This window comes from Solanum verrucosum, unplaced genomic scaffold, assembly GCF_900185275.1.
Source record: "Solanum verrucosum unplaced genomic scaffold, falcon-dt-bn FXZP01000062.1, whole genome shotgun sequence".
Classification (NCBI taxonomy): Eukaryota; Viridiplantae; Streptophyta; class Magnoliopsida; order Solanales; family Solanaceae; genus Solanum; species Solanum verrucosum.
This window is the reverse complement of record NW_026020477.1, coordinates 8134486-8148178: the sequence shown is the minus strand read 5'-3', so window position 1 is coordinate 8148178 and position 13693 is coordinate 8134486. Positions and strand designations below refer to the sequence as shown.

General features: G+C 31.7%; 1 protein-coding gene across 2 annotated transcripts; it reads right to left on the bottom strand.

Moving 5' to 3' along the window:
• Window positions 1–2421: 2421 nt before the first annotated feature.
• On the bottom strand, window positions 2422–9595 carry LOC125809162 (beta-1,3-galactosyltransferase 7). 2 transcript variants are annotated; one of them, XM_049488818.1, is made up of 11 exons: window positions 9182–9595; window positions 8984–9083; window positions 8059–8117; window positions 7739–7947; window positions 7560–7623; window positions 4319–4391; window positions 4111–4231; window positions 3934–4021; window positions 3696–3821; window positions 3281–3390; window positions 2422–2883 (listed from the first exon to the last, which is right to left on the bottom strand). In XM_049488818.1, the coding sequence occupies exons 1-11, from the start codon at window positions 9271–9273 to the stop codon at window positions 2735–2737; spliced, it is 1191 nt and encodes a 396-aa protein (XP_049344775.1). In that variant the 5' UTR covers window positions 9274–9595; the 3' UTR covers window positions 2422–2734. The 2 variants fall into 2 exon arrangements, with proteins under 2 accessions (XP_049344775.1, XP_049344776.1); XM_049488819.1 differs by having other exon boundaries at window positions 7739–7957; window positions 9182–9296.
• Window positions 9596–13693: the final 4098 nt, after the last annotated feature.

Sequence of the window (13693 nt, the reverse complement as noted above, 5' to 3'; positions counted from 1 at the left end):
TTAAGTTTGTTAACACTTTTAATGTCAATAACATATTTATCAAACTCTATTTATTAAAGTTAATTTTAGGTTAAGCAGGACTAAAACAAAGTATCTAAAGTGTAAAGGTTTTATAATATAATATATGAGACGAGGGTAGAAATAAAGATCGAGGAAGAAGTCACACTCAAGAGAGGAAGCAAAACTTTCAAGTATCTTGGATTCGTAATTTAAAAAAATGGGAAGATTGACAATAATTTGGCACGGTATATTAAAACAAGGTGAGTGAAATGGAGGCTCGCCTACGGGGTGTTGTGGGATGAGAATATGTCATCTTGACGTAAAAGGCAAGTTCCACAAAGTGATAGTTTGAGTAATATAATTATTGTATGGGGCAGAGTGTTAGCCAGTCAAGATAGCCTACAGTCAGAAGATGAAGATAGAAAAGATATATGAGGATGTTCAGATAGTTAGATAAATGTGTAGGCATATCTGGAGAGATTTGATTATACGAGGCAAGATGAAAGTGACATCAATCACGACAAATAAGATACATAAAGTGAGATTGATACGACTCACAACTAGACATCAATCACGACAAATAAATTACAGAAAGCGAGATTCATACAACTCACAACTAGACACATTCTGAGTTAAGGACAGAGAATAGATAAATCTAGTTCATACAGACTACATAAGAATTATGATGATCCACATCTTGTTGTACACTGTGTATTTGGTCTTCAATTGTTGTCCTCTTGTATTGAGGTGTACATTGGGATCTGTGTGGAGACAATACACCATGGTATGAACAACTAGCTGCAAAGACAACAAAACAAAACCTTGATGTCAGCTTTATAAAACTAGACAAGTTGACAAACAGATAGGGTTATTTATTTCTTTTCCTTCCACCAATATATATTTTCAACTACTCATTTGGCATTTTAATAATTTATGGCTGACATGCATGGCTTTTTGTACTTTGCTTCAACCACAATTCTCTTTAGCTAGGTTCAATTACTATTATATTATTTTCTGTCTTAAAATAAGTGTTATTTTAGTAACAAGATAATCATCGCTTTAAAAATTCAAGATAATATATAATTAATATTATATTCAACTATACCCTTATATATTATGTTTGCTAGATGATGTCAATCAATTGAGCAAAGAAGCAAAGATAAAATTAATGAGCATTTAGACATATTGTTTCATTGTGAACTTTGAAGAAGAAGAAAATGTTTTCAAGGTACAACTGCAACAACAACATACCCACGTATGGGAATTCGTCCATAAGTGGGGTTTGGAGAGGGTAGAGTATATGCAGACCCTATAACTACTTTGTAGAGGTAAAGAGATTGTTTCGGAAGACCCTCGGCTCAAGTGTGCAAATTCAAGTACAAAGAATAAGAAAACATAGCAACTAACGAGGGAAGTAGTGCAAATCCTACAAGAAAGGAATAAGAACACAAAATAATATGATAATTGAAACACAATAAACAACAGACAATGATAGATATCAAAAGTAGGAACTACAATAATACAGTTCGTACAATGACAAACACCAACAAGCTTAAACCATCGAAAAGCAAGAAAACACACTATTACCTACTAACATTGTACCCTAGTACGCGTCCACCACGCCCTTATATCTAAGGGTATGCATGTCCTCGATAACCTGAAGTCGTGTCCTATCTAATCACCTCTCCCTTATAGTTCTTCAGTCTACCTCTACCTTTCCTCGTACCTACTATGCCAACCTCTCGCACCTCCACACTAAATTGTCTGTGCATCTCCTCCTCACATGTCCAAACCATCTCAATCTCACTTCCCTTATCTTGTCCACCATAGAGGCCATTCTCGCTTATCCTGAATATCTTCCTTCCTAATCTTATCACTCCTTGTATGCCCACACATCTACCTCACTATCAAAGTGAAAGTGATAATTGAAAATTGGCAAGTTGTGTTTGGCCATGAACACAAATTAAAGTTTTTTTTTTCTTTTTGTGAGTAATTTGAAGTGAAAAAACTTCTTTGTTGTTTCTCAAACTCTTGAAAATTTTGATATTCAACTCAAGTTGATTTCCAAAATTTTATGGTCAAACGTGTTTACGTCAAACTCTGGAAAAAAATGAAAAAAATTCATGGCCAAAGATCCAAAATTTGAATAGAAACCATAGAAATTGGGAATATTGATCAATTGACAGGCTTTGATTAATTATGTTGGAAGTTCAAATCATAAAAGGAAAATCAAGGAGTTTGAAGATGGGAATGAACAGAGACTCAGAGAGAACTAATGTATGAATAAATTTATTTCCTTTCTTCACACTTAATTGCAACTAAAAATAGTACCAATAAATTTAAACAAAAGAACATACTAGATTGTCAAAAATGTAGGCCTTGTACTCAAACTAGAATAAGCACCAAATAAAGAAATAACAGTTAAACCTCACCACCACCAAAATTACATTATCTCCACCACAAAGAATGTGAGTACACATCTAAAAGGTCCTCTTCTCCTGATATGCTGAAAAGAATTAGCAAAATTATAGCCACTGTCTTTCAAAATCCATATATCTATATCAGTATATCTAGACAGAGACATAATCTACAACAAACATGCTCTTTACAGCAAACTGCTGGACTAAAAGTTCTGATTGGAAAATTTTGGCAATCGAAAACAGCCAGCCAGATGGAAATCGTCCGACAGCCATGTCTCACCAGGAATCCTCAACTCTCTTATTTCTCAAGCAAATCAGAAGAGAGCATTCCAAAGAGCTTCTTCCCCTTCACCACACTTCTCGTGGACATATTTTAGCTTCTCTACTGATTTACAAATTCCACTGCAGCTCCAGTCAAACGAGGCGACACATACATTCCCTGCCTCAGCTTTCCAGTCACAATCTGCAAGGGGGTACCATGGTAGTAGATGCATTAATAAGATTTACAAAAAAAGAGTGTTTATATACTGCTTAGACCCGAGCTAAACAGTTTAAATTGACTCTGTTCTATTTTGTATTACGCCCTCAACTAGAATGTCTGTTTACGGACAACAAAACTAAGAATTACATTTTATTAAACATGTTACTCCTATATGAATTCAAGATTTTAGGCATGGAATGAAGGAAGGGACACTGATAAAAAAGATCATTATCCGGCATGTCTTTCAATTAGGAAACTCTTACTGAGAACTGACCAAAAAAAATCTGATTGCACCAAAACAAAATATTAGATCGTCAAAAATGCAACCCAAAAAGTTTTGAATGCAGCTGATAGAGATACATTACTAGAGAGAAAATACCTGGTGGAGTTCCACAGCACATGGTGCGTTCATCAATGTGCTCAACTTCAAGACCGATAAACCAAGCCCCTAATGACACGTCTTCATTGGCATACTTGTGCAATATAGGCCTAAATTAAAAGTTCAAATCCTTTATAATTACTAGAGCATTTAACAATATATGATAGCGATACAACAGCTATGCTTCAATCCCGAGCATGTTTGGGTGTCCACTTTATGATTGTGATACTTAAGATCAAACATACAAATACCTAGTATAATGGAGACCGACAAATTTTAGTATTGATAATCCACAGTACACATGCTAATATACACGGATACTTAAAGAAAAAACAAGTCTTTTTACCATTCAGAAGAACTTCAACGACTTGGTAGATGATAACAAATTCAAGCTTTATCAACTATTTTAACTTACTGATTGATTGATATGTACGTGGCCAAGTCCTTGGAGATAGCATAGATCTGACCAGTTGCATGTCGGAAGTATTTGTTTCCTTCTTCTCCAAATTTCCAGTATTCTGGCTCGTGGTACTTTACAGTCCTACAAAACAATATTGAAGTTCAATTCACGCAAATAAAATGTTACTACAGTTGAAACCAAAATGCAAGCTGAAAGCATCAATTGTCATAAGCTAGTAAAGCTTCACAATTACTTTTGAGCAAGAACAGGTCCAGATTTCATACACCCAATGTAAATTCTGGGCTTCGATCGATGACGAGCTAGAGTTGCAGCTAGCATGCCTGAAAATCATTAGTCATTAAATACAGCTGAACCAAGAGTATTAGTCGTTGAACTATAAAACTACATAGAAAACATATCCAGTGCATACCCAAATTGACGTGGACGTCATCATCAACCTTGACGTAGAAGTCGGCATCCCATTTTGCAACAGCAGTAGAAAAGAAAATCTTAGTTTTAGCAGAGAGCTCGTGATATCCTTCAACATGCTCCTACAACATCATGCAGATTCGGACCCCAAAATCTGTAAGATTACCAAACTTAATACAAAAAGCAAAACTGTTCTTAAAGTATCGTACCAGCCTGAGGAAGTCTTCATGTTGGGCTTCTTCAGAATCAATAGCACGATCCAGTATGCTGTTAGATGTTGCACTGTACCAACACAGACATTTGTCAGTTCAGTAATATTAATTTCCTTTTCATCCTTGCTCAGTAACACTAATGAGTGATGACTCATACATACTAGTAACATATACTACCAATAATAATACAGAAAAAGGAAAGAAAATGCTGGAAAAGAGAGAGAGCAAAGAAAGCGCAAAGATGTAGAATTGACAAAGATCCTACAGGTGATGGAAAATTTAGTTGGAGTGGATAAGCATCGTACAGATGAGAAAGATCATGCTAAGCCAAACTATCCAAAATGGAACATCTAGATTCTGATCAATCCTAAAACTAGCCAGTATCTTGTTAGTGGTGACATGTAATTGCAAGTATTTTAGTTAACATAAAAATGAACAGTTCATATAATCCATCCGAACTCAAACAGCATGTAATCATGCGTTCATTAGTTAAAATGTGTCTGCAACAAACCTCTTCAGCCCTTTTCAGTGGTGTGTTAGCTTTTGGTAAAGTGTTCTCCTGTAGTGTTTAGTACTTCTGAAAATTTTATAGACACAACACTAAGGGCTTTGTTAGGTGATTTAATGAAATACTTACTGTCAAATTTACAAAATTAATCTTGGTTCTTTTAACTGTTGAACTATCGAGATAGTTCATTTTAGGCCCACAAGTAGTTTCAGTAACTCCAAAATTGAGCTTTCGCAGAAAGTGTTTTCCTGTTCAAGTATCTACAAACTGAAAGGACTCTTAAAACATTTGCTAAGACAACTTGAAGAAGTACCCTTTCAAGCTAAAAGCATTTATTTCTCAAAATGCAACGCATTCCAAAAGACATTTTTACCTCCCAACATGTGGCAGCATAAGATACTCTCTCTAAAGCACTTGGTTTAAATTAAACTCACACCAAAAATTGCATATTATGCATCAATTTCTAGTTCCTTTATTTTATTTCTTACAAGGAAATGAATTTCTAATTTCTTAAACTATTTTAAACCTCATAAATGTCATAAGCAGGAGACAGACCCTGTTTGAGTTTATTACTAGTGTTCAAATCAGTAGATTAGTTCCTCAAACTAGATGGCTACCTTTGTACAGAAAGCAGCTTGAGATTCATTTTGGATAGCCAATATTTCCCACAGCAAGTTTTCAAAAATATTTCACAGGTAACTTCAATGGTTCAACCTGGGTACGAAAACTAGGAAACAGCTGAGGAAGGAGTAAGTGCATTCAACTATGAGTGGAAAACAGCTTGAAATCCAATTTTCAGATGATACGTAAAGATGCTTAGTAGAAGATGGACGGAAAAAAGCATATATATTCTTTTGGAGAGAATATGGCAGGGTCCCAAAAAGAGTAGATAGTTCTGGTCCACCACTGTGTGCGGATCCAACTAGAACATTAAAAACAAATTGCATAGGACGATTTGCAAGGATGAACATCACAAGGTTTTAATGCATTACTTAATTATCAAAAGAAGAGGTAGCAACAGCTGACCACAATTCAGGAAGAGGTTGTCTTCTTTTCATTTTTGTCATGGAAAGTATTTACTTAATTTTCATTCAATGATGTCAAAAAGGCTCACTGCTTCATTCGCACTTGAGCCATAAAGTTAGGTGCAAAATAGGTGTGGTTTTTGCGTCGTTTAAGGCTTTAAACGACACTTCAATGTAGGCAGCGGGGCATTAAGGCATGCATGGTATCACCCATGATAGAAACTACAAACAGTAGTTCTGGAAGCAAGCAACGAGAGGTATAAAGATTGGTTCTGCTGATGCATGGTATCACCCATGATAGAAACTACAAACAGTAGTTCTGGAAGCAAGCAACGAGAGGTATAAAGATTGGTTCTGCTGCATTATGATGCAGGGGAAGGCCTTCTTAGTCTTCTTCTAACAAATTCTTAGGAGTCATTTGGTGTGATGTATAAGGAAAATATTCATGGTATAACTTTATCCAATGTTTGGTTGTAGTTTGAATCATGTATAAACTAATAGACCAATTAGTGTATTATTTTATACCAACAACAACATGGAATAACTAATCCATGTATGACTTATACATTGGTAAAGTAGCAAACGACAAAACTACCTTTATCTTTTTCCTAGAAACCAATGAAGGTCAATCATTCAAAGGTATAACTGTTAACTTATTACTTTTTAGTTTAAAAAGTAAATAATTATTTTAAATAATATCTTGTATATCCAATTTTAGTGCTATTAACCAAACATCCAACAAGAAATAATCTTTGTATTACTAATCCTTGTATAACTAATCTCTGCATTATAATCCTCGTATAACACTCGTCTTCGAACCAAACGCCACCATAGTCTTCTTCTAGCTAACTGAGTAAGATGGAAGTCTATGTTAGGAGCATTGTTTTGGTGTCTCTTTCCTACAAGCTAAAAGTGTAGTCGAGCTTGAGTTGAGAATACAATTCCTTTTCTTTAACTTACTATCCACTTTTTATCTATCTACGTTTCTCCTCTCTTTTTGGCATCTTTAGGAAGTAGGACTCCTAAAGATGTGTGGATATCTGATGATTTCGATCCAGCAAGAAACAGATAGTGCACATATTGGCCCTTTAGAAGAATATTCTCCTGATCAAAATAAAGTCAAAGGGTTTCATTTTTGGACTTCCTTCTTTTGCCCAGCACACGAAATGGGGGCATTTGACCTTGGAAACATGTCAGAAGTATGAGTCACTCCAAATTTCTATAGAACTGTAACAATCTAATCCTGCAAACTCTCTACAATCAGATCTTTTATAACTTTAATGGTGACTTGAAAGGAAAACAGATAAAACTTCTTTCTCTGATTCTGCATCTAGGTGAATTAATACTCCCTCCGTTTCAATTTGTCCGTCTTACTTTCCTTTTTAGTCAGTTTCAAAAAGAATGTCTCTTTCCTTTTTTAGTTACTCTTTAATTCCAACTTTCCACGTGGAATGTGGAATGTTTAAGACCACAAGATTAAAGTGCATTTTGGTACATTCTACATATCTCTGGTTTTGAGACCACATTAAAGTGCATTTTGGTACATACTACATATCCCTGGTTTTGAGACCACAAGATTCAAAAGAGTTTCTTTATTTTCATTAACTCCGTGCCAAGTCAAAACCAAACAAACAAATTGAAACGAAGGAGCACCAGAATGTAGGATTTGGAACCCATTTGTCCTCAAGGAAAAGAAGTATCATACCTGTGACCAATCATGAAGCGGACTACAATACCCTTCTCTTTCTCCAATCTGAGAAGCTTGTCCCCTAATATATACATATATATAATCAAGCCTCAGGCATGTTTCTTTCAAAATAAAAAAATAAGATTTTTCAGTAGAGATTGTAGGAAACAGGGACACAACTGCACTTGGAGGTTTACCTTGAGGCATCCAAGTTTCTCTAACTGAGTCTCGCCTCTTCCTACTGCTAAAAGCAGTATTAATTCCAATTACCACAAAAACTTTCTTCCTTGGAGGGCCATTTTGGGGATGAGAAGAATTGGAAGACTGATCAGCCACCTTCATTTCCTGTGTGCTCCTAGTGGCTGCCAATTCCATCTGAAGCGTAGCAATTGACTTGTCCAATGATCTAAGCAGACCTCCCAAAAACAGCTCACAACCATTAGTACCAAAAATAGAAAGTTATCCCACACGACTTAAAAATAGAAAACAACAAAAGTATGATGCTTAGAGAACTCACTGAATTGCTTCATGGGTTTTGTACACCTCTTGCATTACATCCTTATCTTGTCCTTGTTTCTAGTATACCAACAAATTATACAAGGTCACGAATAGTCAGGTAAGAACACAAGCTACAAGCCAAAATAATCTTGGACTCCCAGAAAGCAAGAACTCGTGAAAAATAACAAGCAGACAAATTGAACTTAACAAAGCTAAACCTCCATCGACCAACTTCAATACACATAAAGACAGAACTCATTAATACTACAATAAGCTTCAATCATCATAACAAAGAATTCATTTGAAAAAACACAAGGTAGACAGATTGAACTCAAATAAAACACAATTAGCTTTAATACTCAGAAATCAAGAACAAAAAGAAGTTACAACAGAACATTGCACTTAGCAGAATCTAAAATCTACAATTAACTTCAATACTCAGGAAGTTATTGAACTTGCAGAAGCTAATATCAACAAGTAGCTTCGACACCCAGACGTCAAGAAAAAGAGGTTCAGAAAACAGACAGATTGAAAAGCTTATAGCAGCAATTTGCTTCAATACCCAGAAACCAAAAACTCAAAAATAGACTGATTCAACTCAACAGAATCTAAACTCCACAATATGCTTCAAAATCCAGAAATCAAGAACTTAAAATTTTGCATAAACATACAACAAATGGTGAACTCCAGAATTAGCTTCAAAATCCCCAAAAAAAATAATCAATACGTTAAGCGGAAACAGACAGAGATTGAACTTGATAGAAGCTAAAGTCCACAATCAGATTGAATATCCATAACAGAAAAACTCCACAAAACCACAGATTGAACTCAACAGAAGCAGAACTCTTTAATCAACTTCAAAATTTGCGAAAAAACAAAACAGACAACACAGTATCTAAATCTGCAATCAACTTGAATACACAGAAATCAAGAACTCAAAAAACCTTCTTTTTCGAATTACAATCCTCAGAAACAACTTGAAGTTCTTGGTCCCTTCTATGCTGAGCTATAAGCTGACTCCCAGATTCAGTTGGTGACCACCATCTTCATCAAACAAACAGATCCATAAATAAAAATCAAAACTTTAACAAAATTCCAAACATAACCCAAAATTCTAAAGCTACCCTTTTCATCATCTTCACCTGTTAGAGAACAACATCCCAATAAAGAAGAAAGCAATTGAGAAAATAGGTATCCATTTTACAGAAACTTTAATAGTATGTCTATTCTTCATTGCTCCTAATTCCTAATCAAGATTCAAGAATCAAGAATCAAGATCAAGGGGTTGGAAATTGAAGGGTCACTGTATCTATGGTTTTTTTTTCATATTATACAGAGATATCAAAAGGGGTGGAGACAAAGTTGGAGAGTAGTGCCAACATGAAAAAGGGGCTGTTAATTTCTCTGTCTTCTCCCTTTTTTTACCAAAAAGATTAAACAATTGTTGAGATTTTGAGAATGTTGTTATACTTTTTTTTTCAAGAATGTTAGGCACACTTCACAACAAGAGAGAATAGTATAGTATATAGTAGAGAGGAAAGGAGGAAGACAATGGTTTGTCAAAAGTTAAGCTTTGTATGGGTCCTTTTGTACTAAGTTTCCAAAGGCGTAACGTTAACTTCAAAGGATATGCTTTGATAACAATTTGTAATATGATGAAAAGTCTAGTTTTGGTATATAGATGTGGAAACAACTTGTTTTGGGGTAACATAAAACACATGATTTAACTAATTATATTAAACACACAATTTAGATGGTTATTACGTGTTGTTTCACAACGTATCGTATTATATTAGTGTATTGTTTAATAAATACAATGTTTGGATAAATTGTATTGTTCTCTGTTGTTATATAATGTTGCACATTGACAATTTAAATAATAAGACGGTAAGATAGAGTACGGAGTAGAGTTACCGTCAAAAGGTAGGGTAAAAAATAAAAAGGATTATTGAATAATAAGTAAGGACAAAATGAGAAGAAATTATTAAGGCAACGTGATCACATCAAAATCGATTGTTATACAAAAAGATACTTTTTTATCTAACGATGAATTTAAATAATACAATATAATAAAATTAAAGTAATAATGAAACCAAATATAATATAAACTAAAAGGACGATAATAATGATCATCCAAACAATGTGTTTGAAAATTGTGAATACTCACAAGTCACTAGCAAAGAAATTACTAGGGTAGTACTTATCAATCTAATAATTACACAATCTAGTAATTGTATTGACATGTTTGTTTGTTACAGTATAATTACAGTGTAATTACAAGTGTACTGTTTGGTTACACAAGTGTAATCATAAGGTTACATTGAATTTTAAAAATAAAAATTAATTATCTAAAAATTAAAAAATATATTAGATAAAATAAGGGCATTTATAAATGATATTAATTGTATATTTAAGATATATTGTCTTTTGAAAATATATTAATTAATAAACATATGTTCTTAACTAATATTATAAAAATAATTGATATATATTTTTCAATTTAGTATATTTTAATCAAATTAATCATAAAACACTAAAAGTACAAATTTTCTATAAACATCATGAAATGCATGTTTGACAAAAGATTAATATTATAAATATAATATCATAAAATTATCAAAACATTTGATCAAAAGATAATCTATCAAGTCTAACTAAAAAAGTAGCTTACAATGTAAAATATCCCGTCAATATTCTAAACCAAATGAAAATGAAAATATAACATTAGTTCTAAATTCAAAACAAAAAATTTAACTTGACACTCTTATGTCAAATTTCAACATAACATACATAAATAATAATAATTATTTAAAAAAAAGAAGAAGAAGGAAAATGTAGGTCCATAACCTTATTCAACAATTAATTCTACTTTAATTTTAAAATTAGAATACTAACAAAATTATACTAATGAAAAAAAAAAATAGATAATGCAAAAAAATTGCATGGAATCACATGAAGTGAAGGTTGATAATGAGAAGGAAATGAAATACAAATAATAAAAAATAAAATAAAAAATATATATATTAGAATAATAATAATAAAATAAATTAAAATGAAAAAAATAAAAATAATTTTTTTAATAAACATCCAGCTTGTAATTACACCATGTAATTACCAACAATTCACCGTTTCTCTTTCCCTGTGAATTGGAGAGTATAATTACTCCCGCCAATTACACTCAATTACTTGTTGACCAAGTAATTACATAACCAATCAAATATGTCAAACAATGTAATTACACTCAATTACATCAAATTCAATTACCAAAATGAATTCCTAACCGGCCTAAAAGTTTAAATTTCAAATAGTTTTAATTTTAAGGAGATAGACATAAAAACAAACTTGAACCAAAGCAAATTATCAATAGCATTTCCTTTTTGGGATCCTTTTACTATTTCAAGAATCATGGGAATGAAGAGATCCTATTTGTCTTCGGACTAAATTCTTAGAGAAAAGAATTATTTTTAAAACTATTTATGTAGCGATTTATTCAGTCGTCATTTAAAGGGCATCTAATATGAAATTATATATATAAAAATAAAATACGCTGTTAAATTAAATTGGAATGACACGACAAAAAAATTTAGGATTTAGATTTGATTTGAGCTGATGTGAGACTGCTATAACGAAAATTTAACTACTATAAAACCGCTATTGTTTAAACATTGAAATCTATGATCAAATTGAAGCTAAATTGAAATTTTCCTACTATAACACTGCTATTTAAACATTGAAATCTATGATCAAATTGAAGCTAAATTGTCTGGCAAACCAGCAATTGTTGATCAACTAAAAATTACACATATGTAAGAAAAAGATATCATAAAAAATCAACTAAAATTAAAATCCAAAAAAAAAAAGCATAATAAAATATCTTGAATAGTCCGTCCATTGAAACAACTACAAGTTGAGACTATTAAGTAGCACAAAAACAAGAAAGCAAATAAAATATTACTGTAATTCCAGCCAATTGAATTAAAATAACGTTTTTATATGAACACAATTCCATTACTAATAAATAACCAAAATCCTGTAAAATCAAACTCACATGACCTCAACTTTTTTTTTTTTTAAAAGACCTCAAAAGAATAGAGAAAGTTCTAATACAAATGTGACAGTAGGCATTTGTATAAAATATACTATTTTTAGAAATTTTGCTAATTTTATATGAGTTATATTTTGACAAGCGTTAAACTTTCTTATAAAAAGACTTGAGTTACATACTCAAGTTGAAGGAGGTTTATAAACTAAGTAATTATAAACATTCTTAAAATTGAGTATGTAATTATAAACATATTCAAAATGACTAAATATATATACATATTTGTAGATAAAAAAATATATAAATACTTACCGATCGTGAATGTATCTAAACATATAATTTTGACTTTTACATACTCAAAATGACTTCAATTCGAATGTTTTTAAAAGGAGGGAAAGGTTATTAGAAAGGATACTCATAAAGTCATTTTATAAAATCAAAAGTCTCAACATAGTAACTTATTTTATATTATTTTTTTTTATGTTAAAAGTCATTTTGTTTTGATCAATAATTTTACTTTTTAATCCATTACAACAATAACACATCCAATGAAATCCCACAAGCAAGATCGTGATAAGTTGCTTAAATATTACAAAAGAGATTATCAACATTGAATTTACATTTAGGTCAAATATCATAAATTTTAGTGTCGAGAATTTTCAACATTTAAGTAAATATTGGTAAGCGACATTTATTTATGACATATATAAAAATGTCACTTAAATTTTTTGACATATAGATAAATGTCGATAAAAAATAAATGACATTTATTTACGACATATATAGAAATATCACTTAAATTTTTTTACATATAGAAAAATGTTGATATAAAACAAATGACATTTATTTACTACATATAGAAAATGCCACTTATTTTTTTTAATATTTAAATTAATATCGATAAATGATTTACGATATTTTACTTATGATCTTTATAAAATGTTACATTAAAAATACAATTTGGTCAATATCAATAAAAAAAATTACGACATTTTCAACAATTCAATTAATGCCGGTTCCAAATTTACTAAAATATTTGAGATAGGAGACATGCATGTTTAAAACAATTTTAGAATGCTTTCCTCATATTTAATTTCGTAAAACTAATCTTTCTTGTGATTAAGATACTATGACAACCTTCTTATTTTGATATCATTGTACCAATTTTTTTAAGAGAGTTTTAAACTATATAATGAAAAAGGACCCTTAATTACCTATTTTAAAGACATTGTAATTTCCAACATAATTACCTTAAATTATTTTCTCTTTTCTTCCTCTCATTATCATCACTAGTCAAATATTTCTTATCAAAATTCAGTTTGAGCTAAATTAGTGGACATAAAAAATGACGATCACTAGAAGTAAATGTGAAATACTTCTATACACTTCCCTTCATTGTCTCTTCTCACTTCCATGTTCATTGATATTATTTGATGAAATAGATTTAAATAGATCTAATTTCGATAAAAAAATTGTTTTTCTTTTTTGGTGATTTTTTTTTTCTTTTGCATTTTTAGAGTGAAATAAGTAATGCTTGTGATGATTTTGTGATGGTAACTATGGTGATGGTGGTTTGAAAGTGGAAATGGATGTATGTATTATATATCGAGTG

Coding starts and splice junctions, on each gene's coding strand:
- LOC125809162 (XM_049488818.1), bottom strand. CDS start 9,273: ATGAAGAATAGACATACTATTAAAGTTTCTGTAAAATGGATACCTATT. Junction 7,624..7,738: donor AGAAACTTGGATGCCTCAAG/GTAAACCTCCAA, acceptor TGTATATATTAG/GGGACAAGCTTCTCAGATTG. Junction 4,392..7,559: donor CGCTTCATGATTGGTCACAG/GTATGATACTTC, acceptor GTGTTGGTACAG/TGCAACATCTAACAGCATAC.